Source organism: Megalobrama amblycephala, linkage group LG5 (assembly GCF_018812025.1).
Source record: "Megalobrama amblycephala isolate DHTTF-2021 linkage group LG5, ASM1881202v1, whole genome shotgun sequence".
NCBI classification, from domain to species: Eukaryota; Metazoa; Chordata; class Actinopteri; order Cypriniformes; family Xenocyprididae; genus Megalobrama; species Megalobrama amblycephala.
The window spans coordinates 11931081-11959077 of NC_063048.1; the positions used below are offsets into that span (position 1 = coordinate 11931081).

The 27997-nt window shown below is 36.6% G+C and overlaps 2 protein-coding genes across 3 annotated transcripts in view; one reads left to right on the forward strand and one right to left on the reverse strand.

Moving 5' to 3' along the window:
- Positions 1–2378, forward strand: part of samd4a (sterile alpha motif domain containing 4A) — a 55851-nt gene extending 53473 nt beyond the window's left edge. For both annotated transcript variants that reach the window (XM_048190681.1, XM_048190682.1), the window contains exon 13: positions 1419–2378. In XM_048190681.1, the coding sequence (XP_048046638.1) occupies positions 1419–1447 (29 nt within the window). In that variant the 3' untranslated portion in view covers positions 1448–2378. The remainder of the gene's footprint in view (positions 1–1418) is intronic.
- Positions 2379–10458: 8080 nt separating this feature from the next.
- On the reverse strand, positions 10459–27902 carry gch1 (GTP cyclohydrolase 1). Its single transcript, XM_048190683.1, has 6 exons — positions 27409–27902; positions 22162–22271; positions 19251–19306; positions 11535–11566; positions 11322–11406; positions 10459–11235 (listed from the first exon to the last, which is right to left on the reverse strand). The coding sequence occupies exons 1-6, from the start codon at positions 27752–27754 to the stop codon at positions 11109–11111; spliced, it is 756 nt and encodes a 251-aa protein (XP_048046640.1). The 5' UTR covers positions 27755–27902; the 3' UTR covers positions 10459–11108.
- Positions 27903–27997: the final 95 nt, after the last annotated feature.

The following is a 27997-nucleotide window of genomic DNA, read 5'->3' on the forward strand; positions in this document are numbered from 1 at the left end:
TCATTTAGATGTTTGAGTGACTCAAAGTGGCTTCCCAGAAGACCTGTGCTTGATAATTTCTTAGCTATATAATTTATAGTACTGTTCAAAAGTTGTTGTTGTTGTTTTTTGCATTGAATTGAACAAAGGTGACATTCATAATGTCACAAAAGATTTCTGTTTCAAATAAATGCTTTCTTTTCATCAAAGAATCCTGAAAAATACATCAATATAATAAAATAATATCAGTTCCACAAAAATATTAAGCAGCACAACTGTTTTCAACATTGATATTAACAAATGTTTCTTGAGCACCAAATCAGCATATTAGAATGATTTCTGAAGGATCTTGTGACACTGAAGACTAAAATATATTAAAATAGAAAAGAGATGAAATTGGAATAATATTTCACAATATTACTGTTTTCACTGTATTTTTCATTAAATAAATACAGCCTTGGTGAGCATAAAAGACTTCCGTTAAAGGGTTAGTTCACCCAAAAATGAAAATTATGTCATTAATTACTCACCTTCATGTCGTTCCACACAGACAGCAATTTAATTACCACTTTCAAGGCCCAGAAAGGTAGTAAAGACATCGTTAAAATAGTCCATGTGTCTACATTTTATGCAGCAAAGAGAATACTTTTTGTGTGCAAAAACAAAACTTTTGACATAGTAAACAGTGCAGCGCTTCCTACATCAGAACGGCGTCTCATTGCCTGTGTCTCATTTCGAAGGCTGCGTCCTCCGGAGGTAGCATTTGAAGGCTGCATACGTCATCGAGGCAGTCTCATTTAAGAAAAGTAACTGTTAGAAATTACAGTATTTTACACCTCACGAGGAATAACAGTCAATTTTATTACGGTTACTTTACTTAAGACATCCTTGATGTATGCAGCCTTCAAATGCGACCTCCGGATGTACATTCAGACGTTGAACCTGGAAGCGCTGCACTGTGTTTACAACATCAACAGCGTAGGAGACTGACAGGGAAGAGAAGAAATAAAGTTGAATAAAGTCATTATTTTTGTTCTGTTTTTGCGCACAAAAAAGTATTCTCATCCTTTCATAACATTAAGGTTGAACCACTGTAGTCACATGGACTATTTTAATGAAGTCTTTACTACTTTTCTGTGCTTTGAAAGTGGTAATTAAGAGTCATAAACCTCTCGGATTTCATCAAAAATATCTTAATTTGTGTTCTGAAGATGAACGAAGGTCTTGCGTGTTTGGGACGACATGAGGGTGAGTAATTAATGACAGAAATTTCATTTTTGGGTGAACTAACCCTTTAAAGCATTAAAAATATTATTGACATCAAACTTATGAATGGTACATGTGATTGAATAAAAGATTAACTGTTGAACTGTTCCAGAAGTGTTTCTCAGTTGCACTGTGATAGTAGTCACAAAATGTGATGTCACTTGTTTCCATAGATGGCGTTGATCGAACTTCAACCATCTGAGAGAAAAGAAGAGGGCGCACAGGGAGACGGCATGCCTGACAGCCGGGGGAAAGGTCATCAAGAGGTCACGAGCCCCTCTGTCTATAAACTCCCCCCCCTCTCCACCTGCTCACGTACCAATGCAATAGCCAATAGGAGAGGTGGGGCGTGGTCTACACAGTGCCATTCACACAAGCAAGTTCTGTCACCATGACTACTTCAGCGTGTTTACATTCGATTTTGGGAGAAAATCACATCTTCAGCACTTCCATAGAAGAACGCAGCAAAGGGTCTTCGTGAAGGCAGGCCATTAGAGGGGGTCCGTAAATCAACGGAGACAACTCGAAGCGTTCAGGTGGCTGTCTGGGACGTCACGAAATCCAAACCAACCAGCAGACGAAACCAGATCAAGACATGTAGTAACAGATTTGATTTCTGTACCTCTGTGCAGATGCTAAAAATATTATGTCACCGTATGTTTACACGTTATACTGTCAAGGATATCAGAACAGTAGATGTTTTCAGGTGCGTTGTTAAAATCCGAGGACGGTGTACAGCTTTAGGTTCCTAAACGGCTTCATAGTTTACAATTGTGTTTGTATTTACTGTTTTGTTGTTCTAGTTTTCTTTTGTGCCAGCAGGAAAAAGCTGATTTACAACACTACAAAGACAGTTAAAAGCTACGGATGGTACTCAGAAGAAAGAGAGGGAACGTGAGAGCGGCGATGGGAAAGGAAACAGGAAGTGATGTGAGTGGAAGGGTCTGTGGAGGGAGCGGGGAATTCTGATGTAAGGGACAGAGGTCGAGGGAGATCAGGAGGTCAGAGGAGTGGAATATGGGAGAAATGCCAGCAAACGCAAGTAGATGGAAAGGTTGAAAAGGAGCAGGTGAACACATAGGTTAGAGGTGCACAGGTCCAGGCAGAATATGCAGAAATATATATATATATATATATATATATATATAATTGCAATATATTTTATTTATAATTTAAATATTAAAATATATAAAATAAATTTTATATATATATATAATTATATATTTTATTAATATATTTATTTTATATATAATATAAATAAAATATATTTCAATTAAAATATATATATTTATATTATATATAAAATATAATATTAATAAAATATATTTCAATTCATATATATATATATATATATTTTTTTTTTTTTATTGAAATATATTTTATTTATATTACATTTATTTTATATATTAAAATATAAAATATATAAAATAAATATAATATAAATAAAATATATTTTAATTAAAAAATTATATATACCTTTTATGGGTGGCTTTAAGCATAAACACAAGGGTTGGGAGATTTCAACTAAATGAATGATGTTTGTTCAGACACTGTGGAAATCTCCAGAGTATTCTACAGATTCTGTCTGGGCCTGGAGATATATTCAAATGTTTTACAGATCATTTTTATGCATTGAATTTTGTTATCTGTAAATGCACAGCCGTAGAGTGAAGTTCGTTTAGCGATTTTGGGAAGATTGCAGGAGTCGTATGGACATTTTCAGCTTGTGTCTGTGTATTTGGGATATCACGTGCGTGGTACACTATGTCAGCAGGACATAGACTGTTGGAGCAACAGGGAGAGATATACATAACATTGAAATGTATAAGGAAATAACACTAATGCACCAGTTATTAGTACAGAGCGCCGCCTTGTGGTGAAACTGTGCAATAGTAACCAATAAATGAGGCTAGTCTTTGTTTTTTTTTGTTTTTTTTTACAGTATTGTCTTAATAGCAGCCATTAGTTAATCATGCCAGGTATAAAAAGTAGAAAGTTTACAATAAGAAATGAGCTTTTAGTTTTGGACTCTTACAAGTGAAGATCTGATTTTCTGCATGGGAAGGGTCTGAGAGGGGTTTTTTTTCTTTAACTGTTGTAATCCGGGACATTAAAGTCCCTTTATGAGGGTGTTCAGTGATTGGTAATGTATCTTATTTAGAGTTTTTCCTATAATAACTTTGCTTTTCGTGCCCTTGGTGCTGTGAATCCTTGCTGAAACCATCAAAAGTGAATTTGCAATAACGTGCAATAGACTCTCATCAGCAACACGGTGTGAATCAAGGGCAGAGGGGAGCGGGGGGTGGGGGGTGTCTCTGAAAGAGGAACTGGACTAGCAAACTTTGCCCCCCCCCCAAAATCCCCCACAATTCCCACACCACAGGACCGTTGTACCCTGTAGTCCTCGTGTTGCTGGCCTGCAACTTGATGCACCTACCCACACCTCAAGTGTTTTGTGCTTTTCCAAAGAAACAGGTCATGACAGTAAACCGACGGTAAAGAGGCACTTTCACATCCATTGAGTGGCGACCGACACAGTTAAAGCTGCCTAAAAGACAGAATGCTGACTATGCAGTGTGTGTCAGAGTTGGTGCCTCCAAACTAGAGCTTTTAAAGTGCATGAAATGCCTTAAACGAAATGGTAGCCGGTGTTTTACAAAGCATGTTAGCAAACCATCACGTGGCATCTTGTTTATAGAGGTGCATTTGTTTGTGTATTAAGCCACTCATCACTGCCATTTGAAACCAATTAGCAGATTCAAATGATTATTTATTCTTTTCTATTATTGATGCAGAGGTTATTGTATTCATTAGATGTATTATTTAAGATACCTTGTGTATTAACTTTTGCTATGGCTGGTAACCATAAGTACATCTCAAATAATAACCTAGTTATTTTTTTGACGTTTTGTTTTCCAAATTTGCATTCTTTATCATACAAACAACATACCTGATAGTCAAAAGACATGTCAGGCTTTTCTTTTCTTGTGAGTATCTCTAAATGCTTCTGTTTTGCTAACCCTCCCCGGATGGTGTATTTTAAGGAAAGTGTTTTTATAAATATGTTGTCACATGTCGTAAACAAAGAGCCAGTTTTTTTCTTTCTTTCTTGAAAATAATTTGGAATCTTTTTTTGCAGGTTTGCAATTTTTCGCTGTTATTCTGTTGTGATTTTCACCTCAGCTGTTACGGTGTTTAAAAACGCGTAGCGTCATTGCGTAGTTCTACGAAGAATGCTGCTCGCTTGCGATTGGATAGCGAAGTATGACGCGAATTCTACTCTGGTTTGTTGAAATGTTCTTCACGCGACGAGCCAAACAAAATTACAGATGCTGTAACAGTGTTAAAACATTTACATGCTACCTTGGTATTCCGTTATTTACGAAGCCTTTTATCGTTTGTTTCGGGCACGTTAGCATATCAGAACGTATGCTGATTTTTATTTTTAATTTTTATTTTTTTATTATTATTTTTTCATCTAAGTTTACTTTTTGCTTTAATACGCTCTTTGTTTTTTTTCCGTTTTGTTTTCGTTTTGTTATTTCAAGAGCCGATGTCCTGTATTGACTGCAGGCTGACGTACATATGCGTATATATATATATATATATATATATATAAATATATATTTTAAAAGAATCTTATGTTTATGTCTAAGATAAAACCAAATAAAAAAGCGCGAAAAATAAAAGAAACAAAACACACAAAAAAAGCAAAAAATGTAATTTATATTTTAGAGATGCATGCAAGAGGCTGGGAAGTCATATCTAGAATAACAAATGGCAGTGCCTTTTTTATTTGTATTCAGACATTTAGCCCCAAATGTAAATGATTTTATATGGCTCTAAAATATAGAGATAAGCCAGACGCATTGAAACTTCAAATCATACAACCCTGCTGAAAAATCCAGCTAAAACCAGCCTAAGCTGGTCAGGCTTGTTTTAGCTGGTCATATCTGGTTTTAGAGGGGTTTTGGTTAGCTGGGAGACTAGAAGGCTGGCAGACCAGCCTAAACCAGCTGAATACCAGCTAACCCAGGCTGGGAGACCATCTAAAACCACCCTGACAGCAACATAGTGTCGGGCCAGATCCGGCCCACATCCGGTCCGCTTGTAATCCACATGTACCAGATGTGGGCCGGATCTGGCCCGACACTATGTTGCTGTCTGGGCAGCTACTTCTATCTTAAACCAGCTAAGACCAGCCAACCAGCTTAGGCTGGATTTTTCAGCAGGGAAAGTCGAGCTGATTCTGATGCGTTTGCTCCCGTTTCCATGAGGCTCGGAAGGAGCGTGCTGGAAGTTCATGGGAATCTGTATGCTTTAGGTACTTCAGTGCTGTTATGAAGTTATGATTTAAATCTGTCTGTACAACACGCAGATGTGTATATATTTTTGTTTGTACTTGTGCGAGTGTGACACTGTGTATCCAGGTGAGAAACCGGATTGTCTTGTAATTTTTGTACATACCCTCTTAGAAAAGAGGTGGATGGCTTCATCGGAGGGTGATATCGTTCCACTTTACCTGTGAGGCGTCTCTCTGCTCATGTCAGCGCAGATTTTAAACATCTTTACTGAAATAAACATGACTTCAGTCGATATAAAGAGGGATTTCTTTCCCTCTGTGGCCTTGTCTGTTAATGGGAGATTATACTGTTTGTTTGTTTGTGTGTATGTGTCCGTGATGTTCTGTCCGCCAACTGAATGTGTATCATTTGGGTCTGTGTTTAAATGCTTGACATCTTTGTAATAACCACAGACGAAAAGTATTAAAGAGTAACTTTTGAAAAGGACTTCATGTGTTTCTCTGATTTCAAACAAGCTGTTTAATGGTATGGTGGAAGCTGGTGTAACCACACGAGTCTGTGAGGAATTTACTGCCTCCTCTCGATCTCAACCAATCAGAGAGCTAGATACGGGTTTTTATTGCCAAGAGGCGGGGCTTTCTGTGAAAGAGGACTGAGGAATGCTGAGTCACTCTCAGCTCAGTGCTTTATGAACTCATTTATGATGGGCCAATGAAAGTGCCACACAGGTGGGCAGTGCTGTTTGTGGAAAATATGGGGAATGATTAGAAAGTGAAATTGGCTATTTTTAATCCATAGATGAAATAAAGATCATTAAAAAAGTAGAATTTAGAATATGTGCAAAACACTCGTACTTTTAGGGCAGAAGAAAACATTTTTTTTTTTCCCCTTTTGGGGTGAAAATAATGTAAGACATTATGCCTAAAGGATATAAAGCCTTTTTTACATTTGCATTTATTTAATGCAGTCCAAATTTCCATTAAAGCAATAATAATAATAAAATCACTTCAGTCATCTTTATGTAACATGATGTTAAAAAAATTGTGAATTGTTTAACATGACATTAATGTGAATTTGTGATGGTAATGTGATTAACTGTCTTGAAATTCATACTATAATGCAAAAAAAAGGTCAAGGATCTATACATGTTTATGCAAAACATTTTGTTTCTATTGATTTTGGGGTGAAATATGACATTTGAGAGATCCACCCTTTAATGTTTCTTGTCCGTTGCTTTCTAACAAACCCTCGCATAAAAAAACACTTAAAAAATAAGAACATACAAGAACATGCTAACATATTTTAAATAAGATTTATTATTTTAAGCTGAAAATGATGAACATCAATAGTAAAGTATTTGAAAGACTCTGAGTCTTTCGTTTAAAGAAGGCCACATGAATAACACTAGTTCTCAATATCAAGTGCTCATTTTCTTAATGACTCCACCGACATGAAGTGATTGTGACATTGAACATCTCATAGCGTCTTCAGAAACTTCACGATTCCCAATTTCATCCGAACTCAGACATTTTCATAATAATAAAAAAAAAAGTCAATACACAGGCAATACAACAGTGTCAGTAAATCCACAGCGTCTGTCGTTTTTCGAGGTTAATATAATTTTATACAATGATACATAGTATATAGTTGAAATTCACATACCCAAAGACAGGTAAACATGCGTCAGAGTAAATGTACAAAATATGTTCTACAAATGTAGAATCTTAAAATATCTTTTAGTTGGTTTCCATCTTTTTTTATCATATTTTAATTACAAAGATCACATTTATCAGTACATGTATGTTCTGTATTCTTCATGAATCCCACAATGTGCAAAATCAGATACAATGTTGACCTCGACTGCACCTTTCAACCTTTGGTCTTTTTTTTTCCCCAAACAAATAAAAAACAACCTTCCTTCAGAGTGTAAACAACATCTATGGCCATACAGACAGGATATATTCAAAAGGCTGGACCTGGTTATCACTTCAACACGTAATATCCAACACATCAGACTCAACAGTTGATTCGAAACAGAAGATAATAGTGCTGCACACAACTTGTAAATACTATCAATAATAAACACTTACAGAGATAGTTCACCCCAAAAATGAAAATTCTCTCATCATTTAATGTTGTTTTATACCAAGCGTGCCACACGAGTTGTGAAAAGTGAAGTCAAGTGTCTTGATCGCCCCCAGGTGGCTGGATGCAGAATAGATCATAAACCCCACCCTCTCCATGTAATGTAATGGGACGTGAGACAAACTAAACAGCCAAATTACACATCAAATACGTTTTTTTTTTTTTTTTTCAATTGTCATTTTATGCAATTTTAAATCACGCTGAAGTTAGTTAAAGTGTTCGTTCTTTAAATAAGTTTGTTTTTAGTTAGTTATTTGATGCGGGTTTTGACGTCATGATTGACAGCTTCTCTGAGCGAAGTAGTCACTGAAGCAAGGACTTTTTTCCTGGATCTTCAGGTGGAGACTGGAGCTTTATTTTAATTTCTACATTTCCAGAACTGTTATTTTTACACTGACATAATGAGTTGTTCTGCAGTTTTAACCAATTCTGCGGGAGTTCGGGCGGGACCTTGATATCGAGGCTCCACTTCGCATTCAGTACTGCACAGACTCGGGCTTCACGTTCACTATTCGCAGACTCGAGACTCAAGATGTCAGTGCCATATTGGAGCTGACATTCACTTACTACAATGGAAGAGAGTGAAGGTGCTTCGTCCATCGTTATATAACAGTCTGTTTGAAACCCAATTGACTTTCTTCTGCTGAATTGCAGATATTTTTAAAAATGTTTGTTTTTGTCCTTAAAAGCTGATGGGATCCAATGTTGTTTGAAATATCTGTAACCCTATCAAGCCTATAATTTAACATATTTGATACACAAAATTCTAAGGCCTCCATCTCTAAAACTTGTTGTACGCAATCTACTCTGGTTAATAGTTTGTACTTTTTAGCAAGTAAAAGGCATTTTAGTATAATTATAAACTGTTCACCTAAAAGTCATGATTCACTTCTTTTCGCTTAGATTTTTTTTAAAGTAAATGTAAGAATGCATTTTATATTTTTAGTAATATTTCAGAAAGAACACACTGAACTGAAGCAACATTTTGTTTACTTGATTACAATTTTTTTTAGATAAATCATTTTAATTTGTAAATATCAAATATGATACATCAGGCTTTTGTGTTTACTCATTTAAAGGGTTAATTCACCCAAAAATTAAAATTCTGTCATTAATTACTCACCCTCATGTCGTTCCAAACCCATAAGACTTTCGTTCATCTTCAGAACACAAATGATGATATTTTTAATGAAATCTGAGAGCTTTCTATCCCTCCTTTGACAGTCTACCAACTACCACTTTGAAGCTTTAAAAAATACATAAAGAGCTCGTAAAAACTAATTCATATGTACGGAAGAGGATTAGGGCCAAGCAATAATAAAAAAATAAAACCATCTCGAGATTAAAGTTGTTAAATTTTGAGAAAAAACTCGTTAAATTTCAAGAAAAAAGTCGAGATAAAATGTTGAGAATAAACTCATTAAATTACAAGAAAAAACTTGTTAAATTTCAAGAAAAAAGTCGAGATAAAATGTTGAGAATAAACTCGTTAAATTACGAGAAAAAAGTCGTTAAATTACAAGAACAAATTTGTTAAATTTCGAGAAAAAAGTCAAGATAAAATGTTGAGAATAAAGTCATTAAATTATGAGAATAAAGTCATTAAATTACGAGAAAAAAGTCGTTAAATTATGAGAACAAATTCGTAATTTAATGAATTTGTTCTCGTAATTTAACGACTTTTTTCTCATAATTTAATGACTTTATTCTCAACATTTTATCTCGACTTTTTTCTCGAAATTTTATCTCAACTTTTTTTCTCGAAATTTAACAACTTTAATCTCAAGATGGTTTTATTTTTTTATTATTGCTTGGCCCTAATCCTCTTCCGTACATATGAATCGAGCGCTTTAGTCAGAATTATCTGAAGAGACGTAATCGCTTTATATGATGAACAGATTGAATTTATGCTTTTATTCACATATAAAGTTTCATCAGCGAACATAAACAGAAGCTCAACCGTACTTGCTTGATGCGAGAACAAACCTCATTGGTTCTTGCAGAAGCTCAAACGCGAGCAAGTGTGCTTGAGCTTCCGTTTACTATAACAGTTGTGTGCGCTGATGAATCTTTATATGTGAATAAAAGCCTAAATGAAATCTGTTCATCATATAAAGCGATTGAGTCTCTTCAGAAAAACTGGACTAAACTGTGCGTCAGAAATGGCAGTTGCGTGGACTGTTGATAGAGGGGATGAAGATGAACAAAAGTCTTACATGTTTGAACTGACATGAGGGTGTGTTAATTGATGACAGATGTTTCATTTTTGGGTGTACTAACCCTAACCCATCTTATCTTACTTTTTGGCTGTATAAAAATCAGAAACCACACCAAATTGCAAACCTTTTAGGCGTCTCTTTTTCCTCCTTGAGTGTGAGTTCCATATTCTCACTATATCACACTATTGTATATGAGCCATTAAAGCTTAATATATCAAATATGATCCTCGACATGTGCAAACTATTTTTTAGATTTTGTCTAACAAACTGTTTTATTTCAAAAAACGATTTTTGGACTATTATTTCATACGTCAGGCTTTACGGGTTTAAGACAAAATGAGGGTGAGTAAAAGAGGATAGAAGTTTTATTTTTGGGTGAACCCTTTAAAAACAGAAGATACTTTGGGTCTGGACACAAATATTGACTGAAGCACAGGACACATTATATTAAATATTACATTATAAGACAGCGTAGCCATAATACACTTTCAGCACATAGTAAAACAACAATAAAACCAGTCTGGGTGATGCTAAAAAAGTGGTGCTATTGTAATACTATGAGTTTTATTTTTTATTTTTTGGACATGTACCATTATAATACCATAATAATCTTTAAAGTACCTTGTAAATAACAAGGAATATGAATATTGGTAATCATTTAGTACCATGGTGATTTTCATTACCATTACTGTACCATGGTACCTCGACAGTACTTTTTATAACAGTAAAATTGAGTATTCAGAATGACACGTACCTCCCAGTTCAAAAGCGTGAAAATAAAACTGCTTTGTTGCGTTTAATAGAGCGCAAATGTGACCCAACCAGAAAGAGATGTAAACAAATTTTGGTGGGTTTGGTGCTTGTTAGTTTAGAGAGGTTAAATTGTGCTAATCTAAGACGTCCTTCATAACACAATGCTTCCATATAACAGCAACAGCCACAGTCCCATCAACAGAGGCTCCCACAGTTCTACTGACTAAACATGCACAAAACCTCAATACACACACACACACGCAATACAGAAGAGATGGTGTTACCGAGGTAACCTCCCCAGAGGCGGTTGGGACGCTATGTTACACAGCAGCAGTGCCTCGTCCGGAGGCAGAACCAGAGAGGATTCCTTCGATCCAGGGAGGCGTTTGAGAAGAGGGCTGGTCAGAGTGTTTTGGCAGTGGAGAGCGAAACACTGACTCTCTCAGCTCCGGATCAGGGTCAGGAACTCGTCTCGTGTCTTGGGGTCCTCGCGGAAAACGCCCAGCATGGTGCTGGTCACAGTCTTGCTGTTCATCTTCTGGACGCCTCGCATAACCATACACATGTGACTGGAGAACAGAAAGAAGAGAAAATAGAAGTCATACTTTGCATTACATTGTAAAATAAAATACAATAAAGTTTCATTTTTACATACGTGGCTTCAACGACCACTCCGACACCAGCAGGCTGTAGAGCTTCAGTGATGGCGACAGCAATCTGTTTAGTTAGACGCTCTTGAACTGAAATAAAATACAAAAACTTAATAAAATAGGTTTAAAAGGTTTAAGTGAAACAAACATGGATTTTGAAGGTACAAAATTAATGCTATAACATGATAGAACTGTTTGTTTGGAAAAAAGAGCATTACCTTGCAATCTCCTGCTGTATATCTCAACAATCCTGGTGAAAAATAAAAAGCATAAACATAGTAAATAAATTTATACACAATATACCTTCATTGTATGTAATAGTGGTTTGATAAACTTTATTGCTCAGGTACTGCAGTTGTTGTAATGATATAAACACTAAATGTAAACTAAAAATGCACACTTTTTCAATTTAGACACTTTATAACAAAGTCCCTTTAAGACAAGTCATTTCACTCGGCGGCCATCTTTGAAACGCCTCTCGGGCATCACGCAGCTCCAAAGCTGTTTGCCAAGCTTTCGATTAAATTTCATATTTGAAATCACCAATGGAATCTGACAACAACTGTCTCATAATTTTTTTTCCAAACGCTCGAATCATGACAAAAAAAAAAAACTGTATTTTTATGCTGGATCAAGCTAATGCGCATGCGCAGACTTAAATGCGCGTCTCTTGTGCCTCATTTCGGAGGCGCGTGTCTGACTGTTTCTATAGAAACCGGTGCTTCTAACGGCCGCTGCAGTGACGCGATGACTTTACCAGTCGGCGATTGGCTCTTATTTAGAAGGCGGGACTTATTCCGCCATATTGCGCGTTCTCCCATTCATAATAATAATACGAGTGACAGGTCTTGTGTTATTCTATAGTCTTTGTTTATAATTGAAAATACAAGTTCATTAAAGTCTTTAATTAAAAATATTTGAATTAAAATAAACATACATAATTGTAATATATACATTTGCTATGTAATAATTGTAAGACATTAATGTTCAAAAGTTTTATACTTTTATTCAGCAAAGAAGCATTAAACTAATCAAAAGTCAGATACATTATTAATCTTTATTGTTATCTTTATTGTTTCAAATAAATGCTGTCCTTTTAAACCTTCTATTCAAAAGAATATTACAAATTCACATTTTCCACAGCAATATTAAGTAGCACTACTATTTTCAACATTGATAATAAAAAGAAATGTTTCTTGAGCAGCAAAGCAGCATATTAGAATGATTTCTGAAGGATCATGTGACACTGAAGACTGGCGTAATAGTGCTGAAAATGTAATGTAATGATGCTGAGTACATTTTAAAATAGAAAATGGTTATTTTTAATCATTTGTAAATAGCATTGTAAATATTTTATTGTTTTACTGTATCAAATAAATGCAGCTTTAGTGAGCATATAAGAGACTTCTTTCAAAAACTATAAAACAATTTTACAAACGCCCAACTTTTGAATGGTAGTGTATGTAATATAAAATAACTGCATTTATAATTATTTTTAATTAATCATATTTATTAACTAACATGTGAATGTAAAACTGGGTGGAGAGTGGAGATATGGCTAAATAAATCTCTTTAAATTATCATACATCACATCCAAGTTTTTCAGTAAATTTAAATATAACTATTTAATAATAATATGAGTAGAACAAACACAATAAATCCTTTTCACAGTGGACACATAATACCAAATATTTCAAAAACGTATGTTTCATGTTTGATCATTTGATCAGCAGTGATCGGTTTACAAGGCAAATGGAAAAGTTGGTCCCTGTGCCACATGGACCTTGTCATGAGTACAGCCAGAAATATGAAACAGTAACAAATTTTAGAAATCAGAAATGCAACTGTGTGTGTGCGTATGAGATTAAGTGTGTGTGTGTGTGGTACTGCTAAGAGCTATATGACTGCTGTTGTCATGTCTTCATTAGTGGAGTGCAGTATTATAGTTGGTACATAGTGAGATGGATAAGCCACAGAGATTGGGGTCAGATTGGATCAAGCTTCTCTTTGTCATTCACACTTTGTCTAATCCTCTTAGAGATACTTACACTCTCACTGCTTCAAACACACACACACATGCATCTTGATTTCACAGACAAACAACATTCCTGAGGGGAGGAGAGCCAATAATCTCTCACTCACTGCTCACTTGAGCAAATTCTGCTGATTTCAGAGAGAGGAAAAAAACACTGTTTTGTGGCAGGATAAATTTGCATACTCCTGAAGAAATCCATTAAGATTCAATGCTGCACCAGAAAATAATTTTATATATATATATATATATATATATATATATATATATATATATACACACACAGGGGCCTAGGAAGATGTTTTGGGTTGGGGCTACTGAAAGGAGGGTGGAGGGTTAGGGGAATAGTCTATAGAAATAACATAGAAAGAAATAATATATAAAACATGTCAACGCCACAAAGAAAAAAAAAAACAATACCTGAGACCGCATGTTTAAATGGAGCATATAGTATACAGAATAAAGTGATACTTGCAGTTGCAATCATAATGCACAAGGAAGATATTTGTAATACGCTATTTCAAAAAAGGGCTATTGAGATATTTTTGCAGGTAACTGACGAGCTTGCGTGGCAACAGGAAATAAACAATAGGCTTAATGAATAAATAAATACTTGTGCCTACCCTACGGACTTGCACTCCATAGTGGAGTGCAGCAGAAACCCGCCAGTAGGTGGCGGCAAGTCACTGTCTTAATGAGTCATTGAATCATTCACTCAAATCAATTTGTTCAAAAAAAAAAAAAAAAAAAAAAAAAAAAATTATTCGTTCAGGACCAACATGTTCTTCAGATGCGCAACGGTTCTCATGTGGCTTTGTTTGAAACAATTTTCTTTGAAGGAGCGAAAACAGACAATATTTGTCTAAAATGTAAGTTACTTACTTAATATTAACTTATTGTTTAAGCGTTCATATCAATATCATATTTGCAAAATGCTTTTCAGTGAGAAACGGCACTCTTGCTCATGTGATGGCTTATTACTTAAAGGTCCCGTTCTTCGTGATCCCATGTTTCAAACTTTAGTTAGTGTGTAATGTTGTTGTTAGAGTATAAATAAAATCTGTAAAATTTTAAAGCTCAAAGTTCAATGCCAAGCGAGATATTTTATTTAACAGAAGTCACCTACATCGAACGGCCAGTTTGGACTACATCCCTCTACTTCCTTCTTTAATGACGTCACTAAAACAGTTTTTTGACTAACCTCCGCCCACAGGAATACACAAGAGTTGCGTTTGTCGCCATGTCGTCGAAACGCTGTTATTTTCATCCCGCAGTCCAATCACCGGGTCTGATTCCAGCTCAGATTGATAGGGTAAAATTAAAGACATGTTTACAATAACACTGAGCGCGTGCATCTCCACGTTATGGTAAGAGGCGTGACCTTTCCGGGCAAGGTTCGCTAAACTGCTGTCGAATCACAACACAGGAACCGCTGGCACAATCAGAACTCGTTACGTATTTCTGAAGGAGGGACTTCATAGAACAAGGAAGTCATCAGCCCGTTTTTATGACAGTGGAAACAGCGGTATACAGATAAGTAAATTATGTGAAAAATACTGGGTTTTTTTACACGCGAAACATGAACACATGTTATATTGCACACTATAAACACAATCAAAGCTTCAAAAAACCACGAAAAACGGGACCTTTAACTATATTGTTATAAATATAATACATTATTGGGGCATTTTTCCTCTCAAAACTTAATTTTTCATGGGCATTTTTGTTCATTTTGATGCCATTTTTGCCACAAGGCCCCGTTAATTTCACTCTCAGGTGTGCGTCAATCAAGATCCACGAGGAATGAAATAATAGACTATTTCCATTTTGAGAAAGTAAACTATGTATGTAAGATTTAAACAGTTTAATAACAGAAAAGGTTTGTAGCCCACTTACATTTTACAGTTAAAATCCTTACTGAAGGTTTACTGATTTGAAATGTATTGATTTCTTTATTAAAAAAAAAAATAATAATAATAATAAACCTATGAAAACAGGGGGAGCTGCAATACCCCTACTTCCCACGCCCCAACACACACACACACACAAACATTAGATTTTCAAAATGTTTTTTTAAAATGTCTCTTATGCTTACCAAAGCTCACCAAGGTCAAAAATGTTTGCTATTTTAATAAAGTAATAAATCTTATTGACCCCATATACATTTTAGTTGGAAAAAATATAATTAAAAAAAATATTTATAAACTTTACTGTTCAAAAAAAATAAAGGCAAAAATGATTTATTATTTAATAATACTTCATGGTTGTCAAACATTAGTAGAACATGTCCATAGTTAATGTAATAACCTACACTTGTGGTTACTTTGCTAAGACTGTATTTTGTTATCTAATGCAATAACGCAGTCAGACTGGTGGAAGATGGAAGTGACTTTTTATACTTTTTGTTCTAAACTAGAACAAGTAATTGAAACTAAATGCGATGGACAATAGAGAGCCAGTGCAGTTGCTGGAGAATGGGCATGATGCGAGCAGATTTGTTGTTATATGTAAGGGCACGACCAGCTGAGTTTTGAATTATTTTCAAGCGATTAAGGGCTTTAGTGGATAGGCCAAAACAGAAAGTTACAATAGTCTAGACGCGAGGTTATAAAAGCATGGACCAGAGTTTTGGCATCTTTGAGATTTAGCAAAGGTCGTACACGGACAATGTATTAAGGGGTTCAAGCATAGTTTAGAATCAAATAGTACACCAAGATTGTGTATAGTGGGTGAAGGATGAACTGTAACTCCATCAATATGAATGGAGAGGTCATGTTGGGAAAAGACCAGGGATTTAGGACCTACAGGATTTCTGTTTTGTCAGTATTCAGCTTTAAGATGTTTTGAGCCATCAATACTTTGAGATCTTGTAGGCAGGAGGTGACAGAAAGAGGTGGAAAAACAGAATTGGACTGAGCAGTAAGACAAGACTTGTGTATCATCAGCATAACTATGGAAATTAAGACCATGATGCTGCTGACCTGACCAAGACGAAGCATGTAGATTAGAAACAGAAGTGGACCAAGAACGGATCCTTGAGGTACTCCACGGGAAACAGTGAGAGTGTGATTTGTGTTTATTAATTCTAATAAATTGTTACCTGTCTGAGAAATGAACTTAGCCACTGAAAAACAGTGCCAGTGATACGAGTTAGACGAGATAGGAGTACAGAATGGCAAACAGTATCAAAAGCTGCACTCAGGTGCAAGAGGACCAGGAAGCTGAGGACACCAGAGTCAGAGGCAAGGAGAAGGTCATTGACTACTCTTAAAAGACAAGTCTCTGTACTGTGGAGTGGACTGCAATGGTTTGGCAGATTGTGTTTATCCTAATGAGACTGCAGTTGTGTGACGACCACCTTTTCTAAGACTTTGGACAAGAAGGGAAGGTTGGAGACTGGACTAAAGTTAATCAAGACTGTGTTATCAAGACCAGGCTTTTTTAAAGGGATAGTTCACCCAAAAATTAAAATTATCCCATGATTTACTCACCCTCAAGCCATCCTAGGTGTATATGACTATCTTCTTTCAGACAAACACAATCAGAGATATATTTAAAAATATCCTTAGTCCTCCAAGGTTTATAATGGTTGTGAATAGCCGAAGTCAAAAATAATGCATCCATCCATAAAAAAAAAAAGCCTTCTGAAGTGAAGCGATGCGTTTTTCTAAGAAAAATATCCATATTTAAAGCTTTATAAATTCAAATAACTAGCTTCCGGTGGACGACCGCATGCAGAATGCACAAGTCAAATTTGCGGCGGAAGAGTATCCTGACCTGACGCACAACGTAATGATGAAAACGGAGGCGCAGAGGATAGAGCAAAACAAATCACCGGTCAGGGATTATAAGTCTAAAATGATCATTTTTAAAGAGAAATGTCAGAGGATTTCGATATAAGAGAAGAGGAGCTTAAATTTGTTGCACAGTCCTATTTGTTTGAACCGCGAGAGCCGTCTAAGCTTAAAATACTCCAACATCCTGTATCATACATCACGTCAGGGGGTTACTCATTTAGCGCAAGTCGACTTGTGCATTCTGCGTACGCTCGTCCGCCAGAAGCTAGTTATTTGAATTTATGAAGTTTTAAATAGCGATACGTTTTTGTAAGAAAAATATCCCTTTGCTTCAGAAGGCCTTTATTAACCCACCAGTGGGTTAATAAAGGCCTTCTTGGAGGACTAATGGTGCGTTCACACCGGACGCGAATGAAGCGTTAAGCGCGAGTGATTTACATGTTAAGTCAATGCAAAGACGCGAATAGACATCCTGCGGCACGATTCGGGTGAATGAGGCGGCGCGAATGAAGCGATTCGCGAAAAATGATGCGGCGCGATTGAGCGTTTCTGGCGTTTGACGCGCGAAACGCGCAAGTTGAAAAATCTGAACTTTGGCGAAAATTTGCGCCGCGTTAACTAATCAGGAGCTTGCTCTAGTAGTGACGTGATGTAGCGAGCTGAGGCAGAAATTCGAAAAAACAATGGAGAACAAAATCATCGTCGCTGTACATCTTCATACATTTATAGAAACAGAAATAAAAAGGATCGTGTTTGAAAGAAAGTGAGTGAGGAGGTCGGACAATCTAATAAGTTGTAAAAAATGGTCTTTACTCAATTTGAGCTATATATATATATATATATATATATATATATATATATATATATATATATATATATATATATATACATATTAAGACTACAAGCCAACTAAAGACGACTAATTGAGCTTATTCGCTGTAATTTACAATTATTTCCCCACTGACAAGTTGTGTTTATTCAGAGCAAGTGTGCAGAAAGCAGTGGGAGAGTCTGGAACACATAAAGGAGCGGGAGAGCCCCTCTCATGACGCGAATTCACGTCTGTTGTGAAGGGATTTTCACGCGTGAATGACGCGAGTAAACTCAAAATGTCCAAGCGTCCATCCGTTTTATTCACGCAAGTTGCGTCTGGTGTGAACGCAGCATAAGGATATTTTTAAATATATCTCCGATTGTGTTAGTCTGAAAGAAAATAGTCATATACACCTAGGATGGCTTGAGGGTGAGTAAATCATGGGATAATTTTTATTTTTAAGTGAACTATCCCTTTAAGTACTGGGATGATAGCAACTAATTTTAGTCCAGCCACTACATAACCAATAGTAAGGGGTCTGTTCATCATGTGGGTGATCAGTAAAATGAGTGAATGCAGAAAGTTTTTTAACAGGTGTGCTGGTATTGGATCAAGCTTACAGGAAGAGGAGTTAGATTTAATAATCAGCTCAATGTATTATTGAGTGTGAAGTTTGAAAGTGGGTGGACTAGCACATTTTGGAGGAGTAAATGAAGAAAAAGATTGGTAGATATTGTCAATTTTATGTAGAAAAAAAGTTTCACAAAGATCTGTAGAACCATTAATTGAAGGAGTTGGTGGTTTGACTAGTTCGTTGATCTCAGAGAACAGAGTCCTGGGTTTACACTTTGCTTTGTTAATGACAGTGGAAAGCTAAGTACAACATGCAGTGTTGAGTGCTTTTTTATATTGCAGCATGAAATCTGAGTAGGCAGTAGCATGAACAAGAAGATGAGTCTTTTTATGCCTACCCTTTTCATTTGATTTCATTAATCTGAGCTCCGGGGTGAATAAGCTGAGGGGACAGCTCTGGTCTTTAATGGGGCCGGAACCTCCAAGACACTGGATGTAGTTTTAGTTTTTAGTTTAGAGTCTGACCAGGACAAGAGAGATCGACAGAAAGTGGCAGAAGAGGCAGTACTGAAATTATTATGGTTACTGTTTTTCAGGTTTTGGTCGGATATTGTAGATTTGAATTACATTTTGTAATCTTTAATTTTGGAAAAAAGATTTGATGGCTAATTTAAGACTAGCAGTTTATGCAACCGGCCACTGGGTGTATTTTACCTACCGTGCTAATTTACTCAGACCAAGAACCCTCTTGTTTGGAAGGTAACCTATATGCACCTGTGAAAAACACAACACATTAACTGACAACAGAAAGATATAATTGCAAAACATGGGAGTTATATACACACTTTTTCCAAAACTATTTTTTAAAATAATAACCTGTTGCAAAACTGTATATTGGCTCTAGCAAGCTACATGTCACAGCATCAGATGAAAAGTAAAAAATGGGACTGGAGAGAAAAGCAGGACTGGAAAGAGCCGTATCTGTGCATGTGCTCGGAAGTGACTGTACATCTAACAGCCCACCCCCCAACCTAACCTCCTCTCCGCCATCAAACTCAAATGTCACCAACAATTTGATGAAACGGCCCAGAGAAAGGGCAGCATCAACAGACATGCAAGAATTTTCTTTTTTTCCTTATCTGCTCTCTGTTCTGATGCGATAATCCTGTGTGTCACTGAAACCTCTTGGCCTTTTTTCAGGGCTGGCAAACTCCTCTCGACATCCTCTAAATGCATCAATCGAACTTTACCAGCATCTACAAAGCACCTGGGAAATAAGCAAAGCGCTTTTTGTAGCTAAATCCACTTTAGACCAACAGGTAAAACGTGTGGCGGCTGTACGGTAGATATGTTTCTAGTGTAAGAGAGCGTTCAGCGTTCGTGATGGACACTAAGAGTGTTATGCGGACAATCATGGAGGACGCTGAAGCGCAAACAAGAGGGCCAAAAATGAAAAAGAACAGGCGGACGCCTCTTTGAAAGAAATCGGTGAGTCATTATCTTGTTGCAGATGCGGCGGGAGGCGAGGTAAATAGATGAGAAGGGATAAGGGGCCGCGCCGCTGACGACAGGGAGCTATCAGCGGGGGACGCAGCGGAAACGACGGCCCTCCAACAGCATCTGACAAACAAAATTGCAAGTGGTGGAAAAAAAAAAAAACGCTCAGTGCGCTTGATCAATGGCTTAGTCTATCATCAGTAGCCATTTGCGCCGTGACAGGATCGACGGTGTCTCTTTTGTCTTAAATGGCAGACACCTGCAGGGCTATGAGCCGGAGGGAGGTACTAAATGTCAAACCTGGAGGATTAAGAGTGGGCATTGTTTTTGAGTGAAACTCAGATCTGATATTTCAGCTTGTCCTCGTTACCTTCTAGATTTAATTATAGCTAATTAACTTTGTTATTGACAGATTACATGTCAATGTTTTTTCAGGTGCATCAAAAAAAACAGGCTATTTCTGCCAGGTGGGTGGATGAATCTCACAAAGAATTGTCCAGGTCATATTTCACTCCACAATCACAAGAAGAAGAAGAAAATATATACTTTGCTTAAAAAATAAAGCAATTTCTTTGGAGGATAATTAAGCACACTTGCCACTAAACTCTCATTGTAATATATTAATAAAAAACATCCTGATTTTTAGTCAGCATACATTGACTAACAACACTACTTACATGAGCAACAGTAGTTTACAATTACAATGCTATTTTTTTTACTTACAATAGGCTTTATGGAAATAATGAATATGAAAATATAAATTCTATGTTTTCTATAGGCTATATTTTTTTCTTTGTATTATGGGGTGAAATCTGATCTGGATATTAAATAAATATATTAAATGAAATGGATATTAAATATTAAATGGATATGAATGGATATTAAATACAATAAAAGCAAAAAAAAAAATAATTAAGAAAACAATAAGAATACAAATAATTTTAAAAAGTAGAACATTAACCATTTTACTTTAATAAATTGATCATAAAATAAATGTTTCATTGAAAGGTGCCATCGAACGTTTTTTTACAAGATGTAATATAAGTCTAAGGTGTCCCCTGAATGTGTCTGTGAAGTTTCAGCTCAAAATACCCTATAGATTTTTTTTTCTATAAATTTTTTTAACTGCCTATTTTGAGGCATAATTAGAAATGCGCCGATTCAGGCTGCGGCCCCTTTAAGTCGCGTGCTCTCCGCCCCCTCCCGAGCTCTCGACTCCATCATTGCATAAACAAAATTCACACAGCTAATATAATCCTCAAAATGGATCTTTACAAAGTGTTCGTCATGCAGCATGTCTAATCGTGTAAGTACAGTGTTTATTTGGATGTTTACATTTGATTCTGAATGAGTTTGAGGCTATGCTCCGTGGCTAACGGCTAATGCTACACTGTTGGAGAGATTTATAAAGAATGAAGTTGTGTTTATGCATTATACAGACTGCAAGTGTTTAAAAAATGAAAATAACGGCAGTCTTGTCTCCATGAATACAGTAAGAAACGATGGTAACTTTAACCACATTTAACAGTACATTAGCAACATGCTAACGAAACATTTAGAAAGACAGTTCACAAATATCACTAAAAATATCATGATATCATGGATCATGTCAGTTATTATTGCTCCATCTGCCATTTTTCGCTATTGTTCTTGCTTGCTTACCTAGTCTGATGATTCAGCTGTGCACAGATCCAGACGTTAATACTGCCTGCCCTTGTCTAATGCTTGAACATGAGCTGGCATATGCAAATATTGGGGGCGTACATATTAATGATCCCGACTGTTACGTAACAGTCGGTGTTATGTTGAGATTCGCCTGTTCTTCTGAGGTCTTTTAAACAAATGAGATTTACATAAGAAGGAGGAAACAATGATGTTTGAGACTCACTGTATGTCATTTCCATGTACTGAACTCTTGTTATTCAACTATGCCGAGATAAATTCAATTTTCAATTCGATGGCACCTTTAAAAAACATTAAATAAAGACCTTAAAAAAAACCTTATAGGATGGAGGTATGACAAATGAATTTTTAAAACTACATATATTCAATGCAGTTTTTGTCTCAAATATGATCATAAAAACGGCACTGAAAGAGTGACATGTGCTAATGAGGGAAATTAGTAGTCTTACCCTGCCAAAAATGGGAACTAAATGGTGTTCACACATGGAAAACATGTCAATATCCTTCACGATCACCATCTCATCATGGTCTTCATCAAAGATTGCGTCATTCAGGACATCTGCAAGAAGGTACAACAACAAAACAAGAAGATCAGACAGGTCACCGTCAGGTGAGCGATATGACACCTGATGACATCATGAAATCATTATATTTCACCCCATGCGCTCTTCCTGTTGTGGCCCCGTGTCATTTCTCTTAGCTCATATCATTGTTCAAACATATCCCGTTTAATCTATTGAGAATGCACTGTCTTTTCTTGTGGGGCTTTTTAATTTCCTGACCGCCTATCTCGGGGAAGGTTTCCGTGGAAACATGGCAGACTGATGGCGAAGCTTCAGGGTCTTGTTGAGATGTGACTCCCATATATGTTGTTGCCATTTTTGTGCAGTCACTGTGATTCAAAAAGGCAGAAAGCAATCAATCTTCAGGCTGTTTTTATGTCTACAGGTGGGCACTTAAATCTAATGAATATATTTACATTTTCTGAAAAAAATGGAGCAGTGCTCGATGGTGCAACACCCGTCACCATGTTGTGGGTGGTTGTTAGGGTGTTGCTAGGGTATCTGTCTCTCTATGATATTCTGATCGCTGGATGTGTCCTTTAAATTTAAGTTCCTTGGAATTTTTTTTTCACAGGGAATTTTTTCCCAAAAAGTCAGATCACTTGGAAAGCTAATGATGGTTATGCAACCACCACTGATAAACTGATAGCATCCCTCATAAAAGTGGCTGAACAAGTTATTTCCATGTTGTTTCATGGTTCCTAGTACTTCTGTTAATATTTAAACTGATTCTGGTCACTGTGACTAACCAGCCTGCTTTACAGAAACCGAGCATAATATATGTGTAAACGCTGCAGCTGATCTGAGCATCTCTGTTGAATTTAACCTGAGGGCAGCAGCTGTTACGAGAGAACTGTCATCAGGCTCATCCTAAACAAACAGCCACTTTCAAATGCACAGGCACAACACACGGAAAGGTCTCACGTATGACGGTGGCACCGAAAAAGAACAGGAAATCAAATCAGCATCTCCCCGAAGTCATCATTCAGCCTCGCTGCCACCGTCACACACACACTCAATTAAACACAAACTAGCTTACACACTAAGCAAACATACACTTGAAATACAATAAGTAACCATAGAAACCCATTGAAATTGTGAAGATGTCAACGAGCAGAGCTCTGGTTATGGGTAATGTTACTGCTGTTGAGGGCTTGGCTTGATCTCCATCCCTTAAATAAGAGACAGGCATCCATCCAGCCAGTGGGGGCAGGGGACAACACAGCGTAATGACGGGTAATACAGAAAAAGAAACCATACTGAGCTGTGTAATCGCTGTAAACTGAGCAATATCACTCGTCTCTGTGACCTTTAATGGTTTTATGGGACATGAGACCACAACAAAACCATAAACTGTAAGGAAACATAATGACATAATGCGTAACAATATTACCATAATAATTCTTTAATTTCACAATCCTTCCTTCCTTTACCATTGTCTGTGACTCACGAGCAGCATTAAGACAGATGTTTTATTAACAACTGATATAAATGTAAGTAGCAAAATGGTGTTCAAAACTTGTGCAAAAGAGATGTAGCATTATTACATCTTATGTATTAAAATGTTTTATTAAAGTAAGTAAACATTGCTGTTTTTTAATATTTATTTATAATACGGTTAGTTCCTGTCCTTGATTCTGATAAAACACGCCTATGACCGTTTCACTCAACTGTTCTGTGTATCACTACACAACACCCTTAGCAACCACTCTTAGCAACGTAAACTGTATTGATATTGTTCATTGAAGCTTAATGCATTATGCAGAAGAGTATTGTGAGAAAGAGATCGAGTGAGCGAGTTTATTACCTGTATTCAGATTTATCATTTTCCTTCAGGTCAGTCCTATGTTCATAATAAAAAATCTGTTTAAATGTCCGATGTATTATCTTGTCCTTTTAACAGTTAAGGGGTTTTCCCATGACTGACAGCGCTAGTCAAAGCATTTGTCAGTTGCGTCGTGTTCACAACAATTCAGTCTTTTCAATTTAAAAGTCTTCAGTACTGACTGACACACTCATAAAGACAGTCTTTGCTGCCATCTAATGGTGTAATAAAGTAACTTCTGTTGCTGTTCACAGGAAGGGACTTTTTTCCCGGCGGAAGGAAGGCTTTTAGTAAGAGTTTACTTCATGAAAATTGCATTGTTACATATTGTGTTGTGTGTGGTAACCATTTTATAAAAGCAAAAAGGTACAACACAGCCTCTTGTACCTTATTGCTTACATATTTGTATATATATATATATATATATATATATATATATATATATATATATATATATATATATATATATATATATATATATATATATATATATATATATATATATATATATATATATATATATATATATATATATATATATATATTTTTTTTTTTTTTTTCTTGTGTTCATTTATTGAAAAAAAGGTTATTTTACACTAGATATTTTGTTGCTTACATGAAACATTTTGAATCTATTTGTCTGCAATGGTTGTTTGGTCGAAATGATTGGAAAACTTCACTGAGAATGTGATGCATATTGCATATCAACAATATGCTTAAATGGGACCTATTATGCAAAATTCACTTTTACATGGTGTTTGAACACAAATGTTTGTCTGCAGTGTGTACACAACCACCATATAATGGTAAAAATCCACCCATTCCTCTTTTTTTTAATCCCCATAAATCATAAGCAGTGTTTTAGAACAAGCCCTTTGTGGACTGTAGCTTTTGTGACGTCACAAATGCTTAGACCACGCCCACGACTGCTGACGGACTCTGCCCTGTTAGCATAGACCTCAGTGAGCTGTACACAGTTTGCCATGTTTATCTCCTCGCCAGAGCATTTAACAGCAGCATTCAATAAGAAATGTATTCTTATTAAAGCTACTAAGTTATTCAATCAAGAGCATTGGGTGATTTTCTGTTTTTCTTTTGTTGTTTGATTCATATTAACAGCATAGGAACTGTATATTACACTGTACACACGCAATTTCTTTACTTGCTGTTTACGTTCACAGACATAACCGACTGTGTTTATCTGAAATTTGTGTGTTTTTGACATAACCTTGTGAATATTTGACGGTTTAAGCACAATAAGATGTGAAAGAGAACTTAGTTTAATACTCACTTGACGCGCCGTCTGACATCCAGCTTTCTGTGCGCGTGCTTCGGATGTGTGCGCTCAGAAAACCATATATCAGGAATTTACACTGATATGGCTTTAAAACTCATGCAGATTATAAACTTTCATGATAATGAAGAACTGCAATGTCACGTGAGCATGACCGCGATAGAGATGACAATCAAAACCAAGCAGATGTTTTGTTAGTTTTGGTAAAGTATCTGATTCACGAGCTGTAGGCTCCGACCTCTACTGGAAAACAAGGTGGGAAGCAGCAGCTCATTTGCATTTAAAGATACATGCACGAAAACACATTTATAACGCAGGGATGAATATACTTTGACATTACCAACCATGTGAGAGCTAGCCTTCATCATTCAGGCACTAACGGCTTCCTTTTCTCAGGGCATTAACTCGCCACCCACCACTCATAAAAATGTGAAAATGCAAAACAGCCTCCGTCAAAGCTGTCCCAACACGTCAAATGTCTTTTCTGTTGGAGACAAAAAAAGCCTCTGATACTTCAGAACAATTCAAGAAGCTGTAGGGGTGGTGCAAACTTCAGCCAATCCCAGCGTAGACGAAGACCTTCCTCTAGAAATGTCTTATCAAATGCACGCTTCACCGTGACATTGCATGTTCTACCATATGTGAACTGTGGACCGTGTTCAAGCAATGCATATGTAAGTGTTGAGAGGTCATTGAGTTTTTTGGGGTAGAAAAGCAACATTAATACATTCCATATGCATGGGCCCTAAAAATGCTACACAAACCAGGTCCAGATGTGCTGTTTTCTATGTGGGGATGGTGGGCAGCACCCTGGCTCAACCACTTAGACAACAGACCAGTGAACAATTACGCAAGATAAACCTTCGCTTTAGCTGGAGTACCTGCTGAGCCTGTTAATCATATTGATGACACGAGGAAATACTTTTAACCGGAAATGCTTGACACTGCATTTGTAAAAGATGAATGGTCTGTGGGCTATAAAACTCTCTGCATCATAATTAGGTCAAAGCATCTCACAAAGACCAACCTGATACATGAAACATAACTATTTTACGAGGTGGTGATTTCATATGAATTTGGTACAGAAAAGTTATGATTTTAAGCATGAGTGTCCACCTGTCAGTTGGGTTGCTTTGAAAATACATATTTGATCGTGAAAATACATGACATTAATTTGAAGAATGTACTGGTCGATCTTTTCCATAAAATGAATATGAAGATGTCAAGCCTCAAACTCAGCATAAAAGTGGTCCACATGACTTGTGCATTAAGTCTTCTGGTGTCATATGATAGTGTTATGTTTTCTGTTTATCAGTAACAGACACAAATTTACATTTTTACTGAAAAACTTAAATATTTAAGTTATTCACTACTATTCTTAACCTCCAGTGTGATGTTAAACTTGACCACATCCACACTGAGTCAGTGAGTTGAGCTCAGTCTGATTTGTGAATGAATCTTTCAGACCTTTAACTAAATCAACTGATTCATTAATAGAAATCTGACTCAAACAAATAATTCATTCCCCGGTCTTCTTTCAAGACGGATACAAATATTATCTGTGAACAATAAATTTAAGGGGATTTTTGTTCCTTTTGAGGTTTTACATCCTCAGTCACCATTCATTGTCATTAAAAATTAAATGAGACCGACCAGAACATCTTTGTGTTTCACATTAGAAACAAGTTTGGATGAATAAATGATGACACAACTAACGTTACTTGTAGAATCAACTTTATAGTTTTGTTTTTGAATCCCAAAACGCCTCAGTGAACGCAACCTACTAAAGTAGCCTATTGTAAAACAGAATGTAAACTTTTATGTTAAGGTTTTATTTATAACTTGTTTATTTCGCCTCGAGAGTAAAATATAAGTTCAAATGAAACACTTCAAGAATATCTCAACTTGAGGGGAAAAAAAAAAATAATCCTTAAAATAAATGTAGTCCCTTCAAACCACATATAACGCATAAATAAACACGGCTTTTCAGCTGTCAGTCATTTACGCGACTCACCGATGATTTTTTCCTGATAACCCTTGGTGAAGAACTGCATGGCGGTGGCGGCTCTCCACGGAGTTTTGAGGAGCCCCTGCCGCTGCGGATCTTCCCCGAGACCCCTGAGAATAGTGGTGTAAGCCGCGGCGATGCTCGGCAGGCTCATTTCGTTGTCTTCCAGACTGCGAGTGCGCTCTTCCCGCCAGCTCTCCATCACGCTGGAGGACGGCACGGTGCTCGGGTCCCCGGCGGCACCACCGGCTCTCCATCCGGGCATCTTCACCCGGCCGTCAAAGTGTCCATTAATCGCGGCATCCGTTTCATTTTCACTTTGATTCACTTGTTTCTGTTTGGGGCGCTCCATGATTGCCTGAAAGTGACAGCTTAGGTTCCTCAAAGTAAAAAAAGGCTACTATCTGTCTTTAAAACACTGCTTAAGGTGTAACGGACAAACTTGTGTGAAGTTCTGCGGTTATTATACTCTTGTCAAACTCAGCGCTCTCGCAGTGGCAGCCGGGGGTTTTATAAACATTAGCTAATCCGTACGCGCTCCTATTGGTCCCCTGGAGCGACTGCGTCACGGAGCTAGATTCCTATTGGCTGAGCG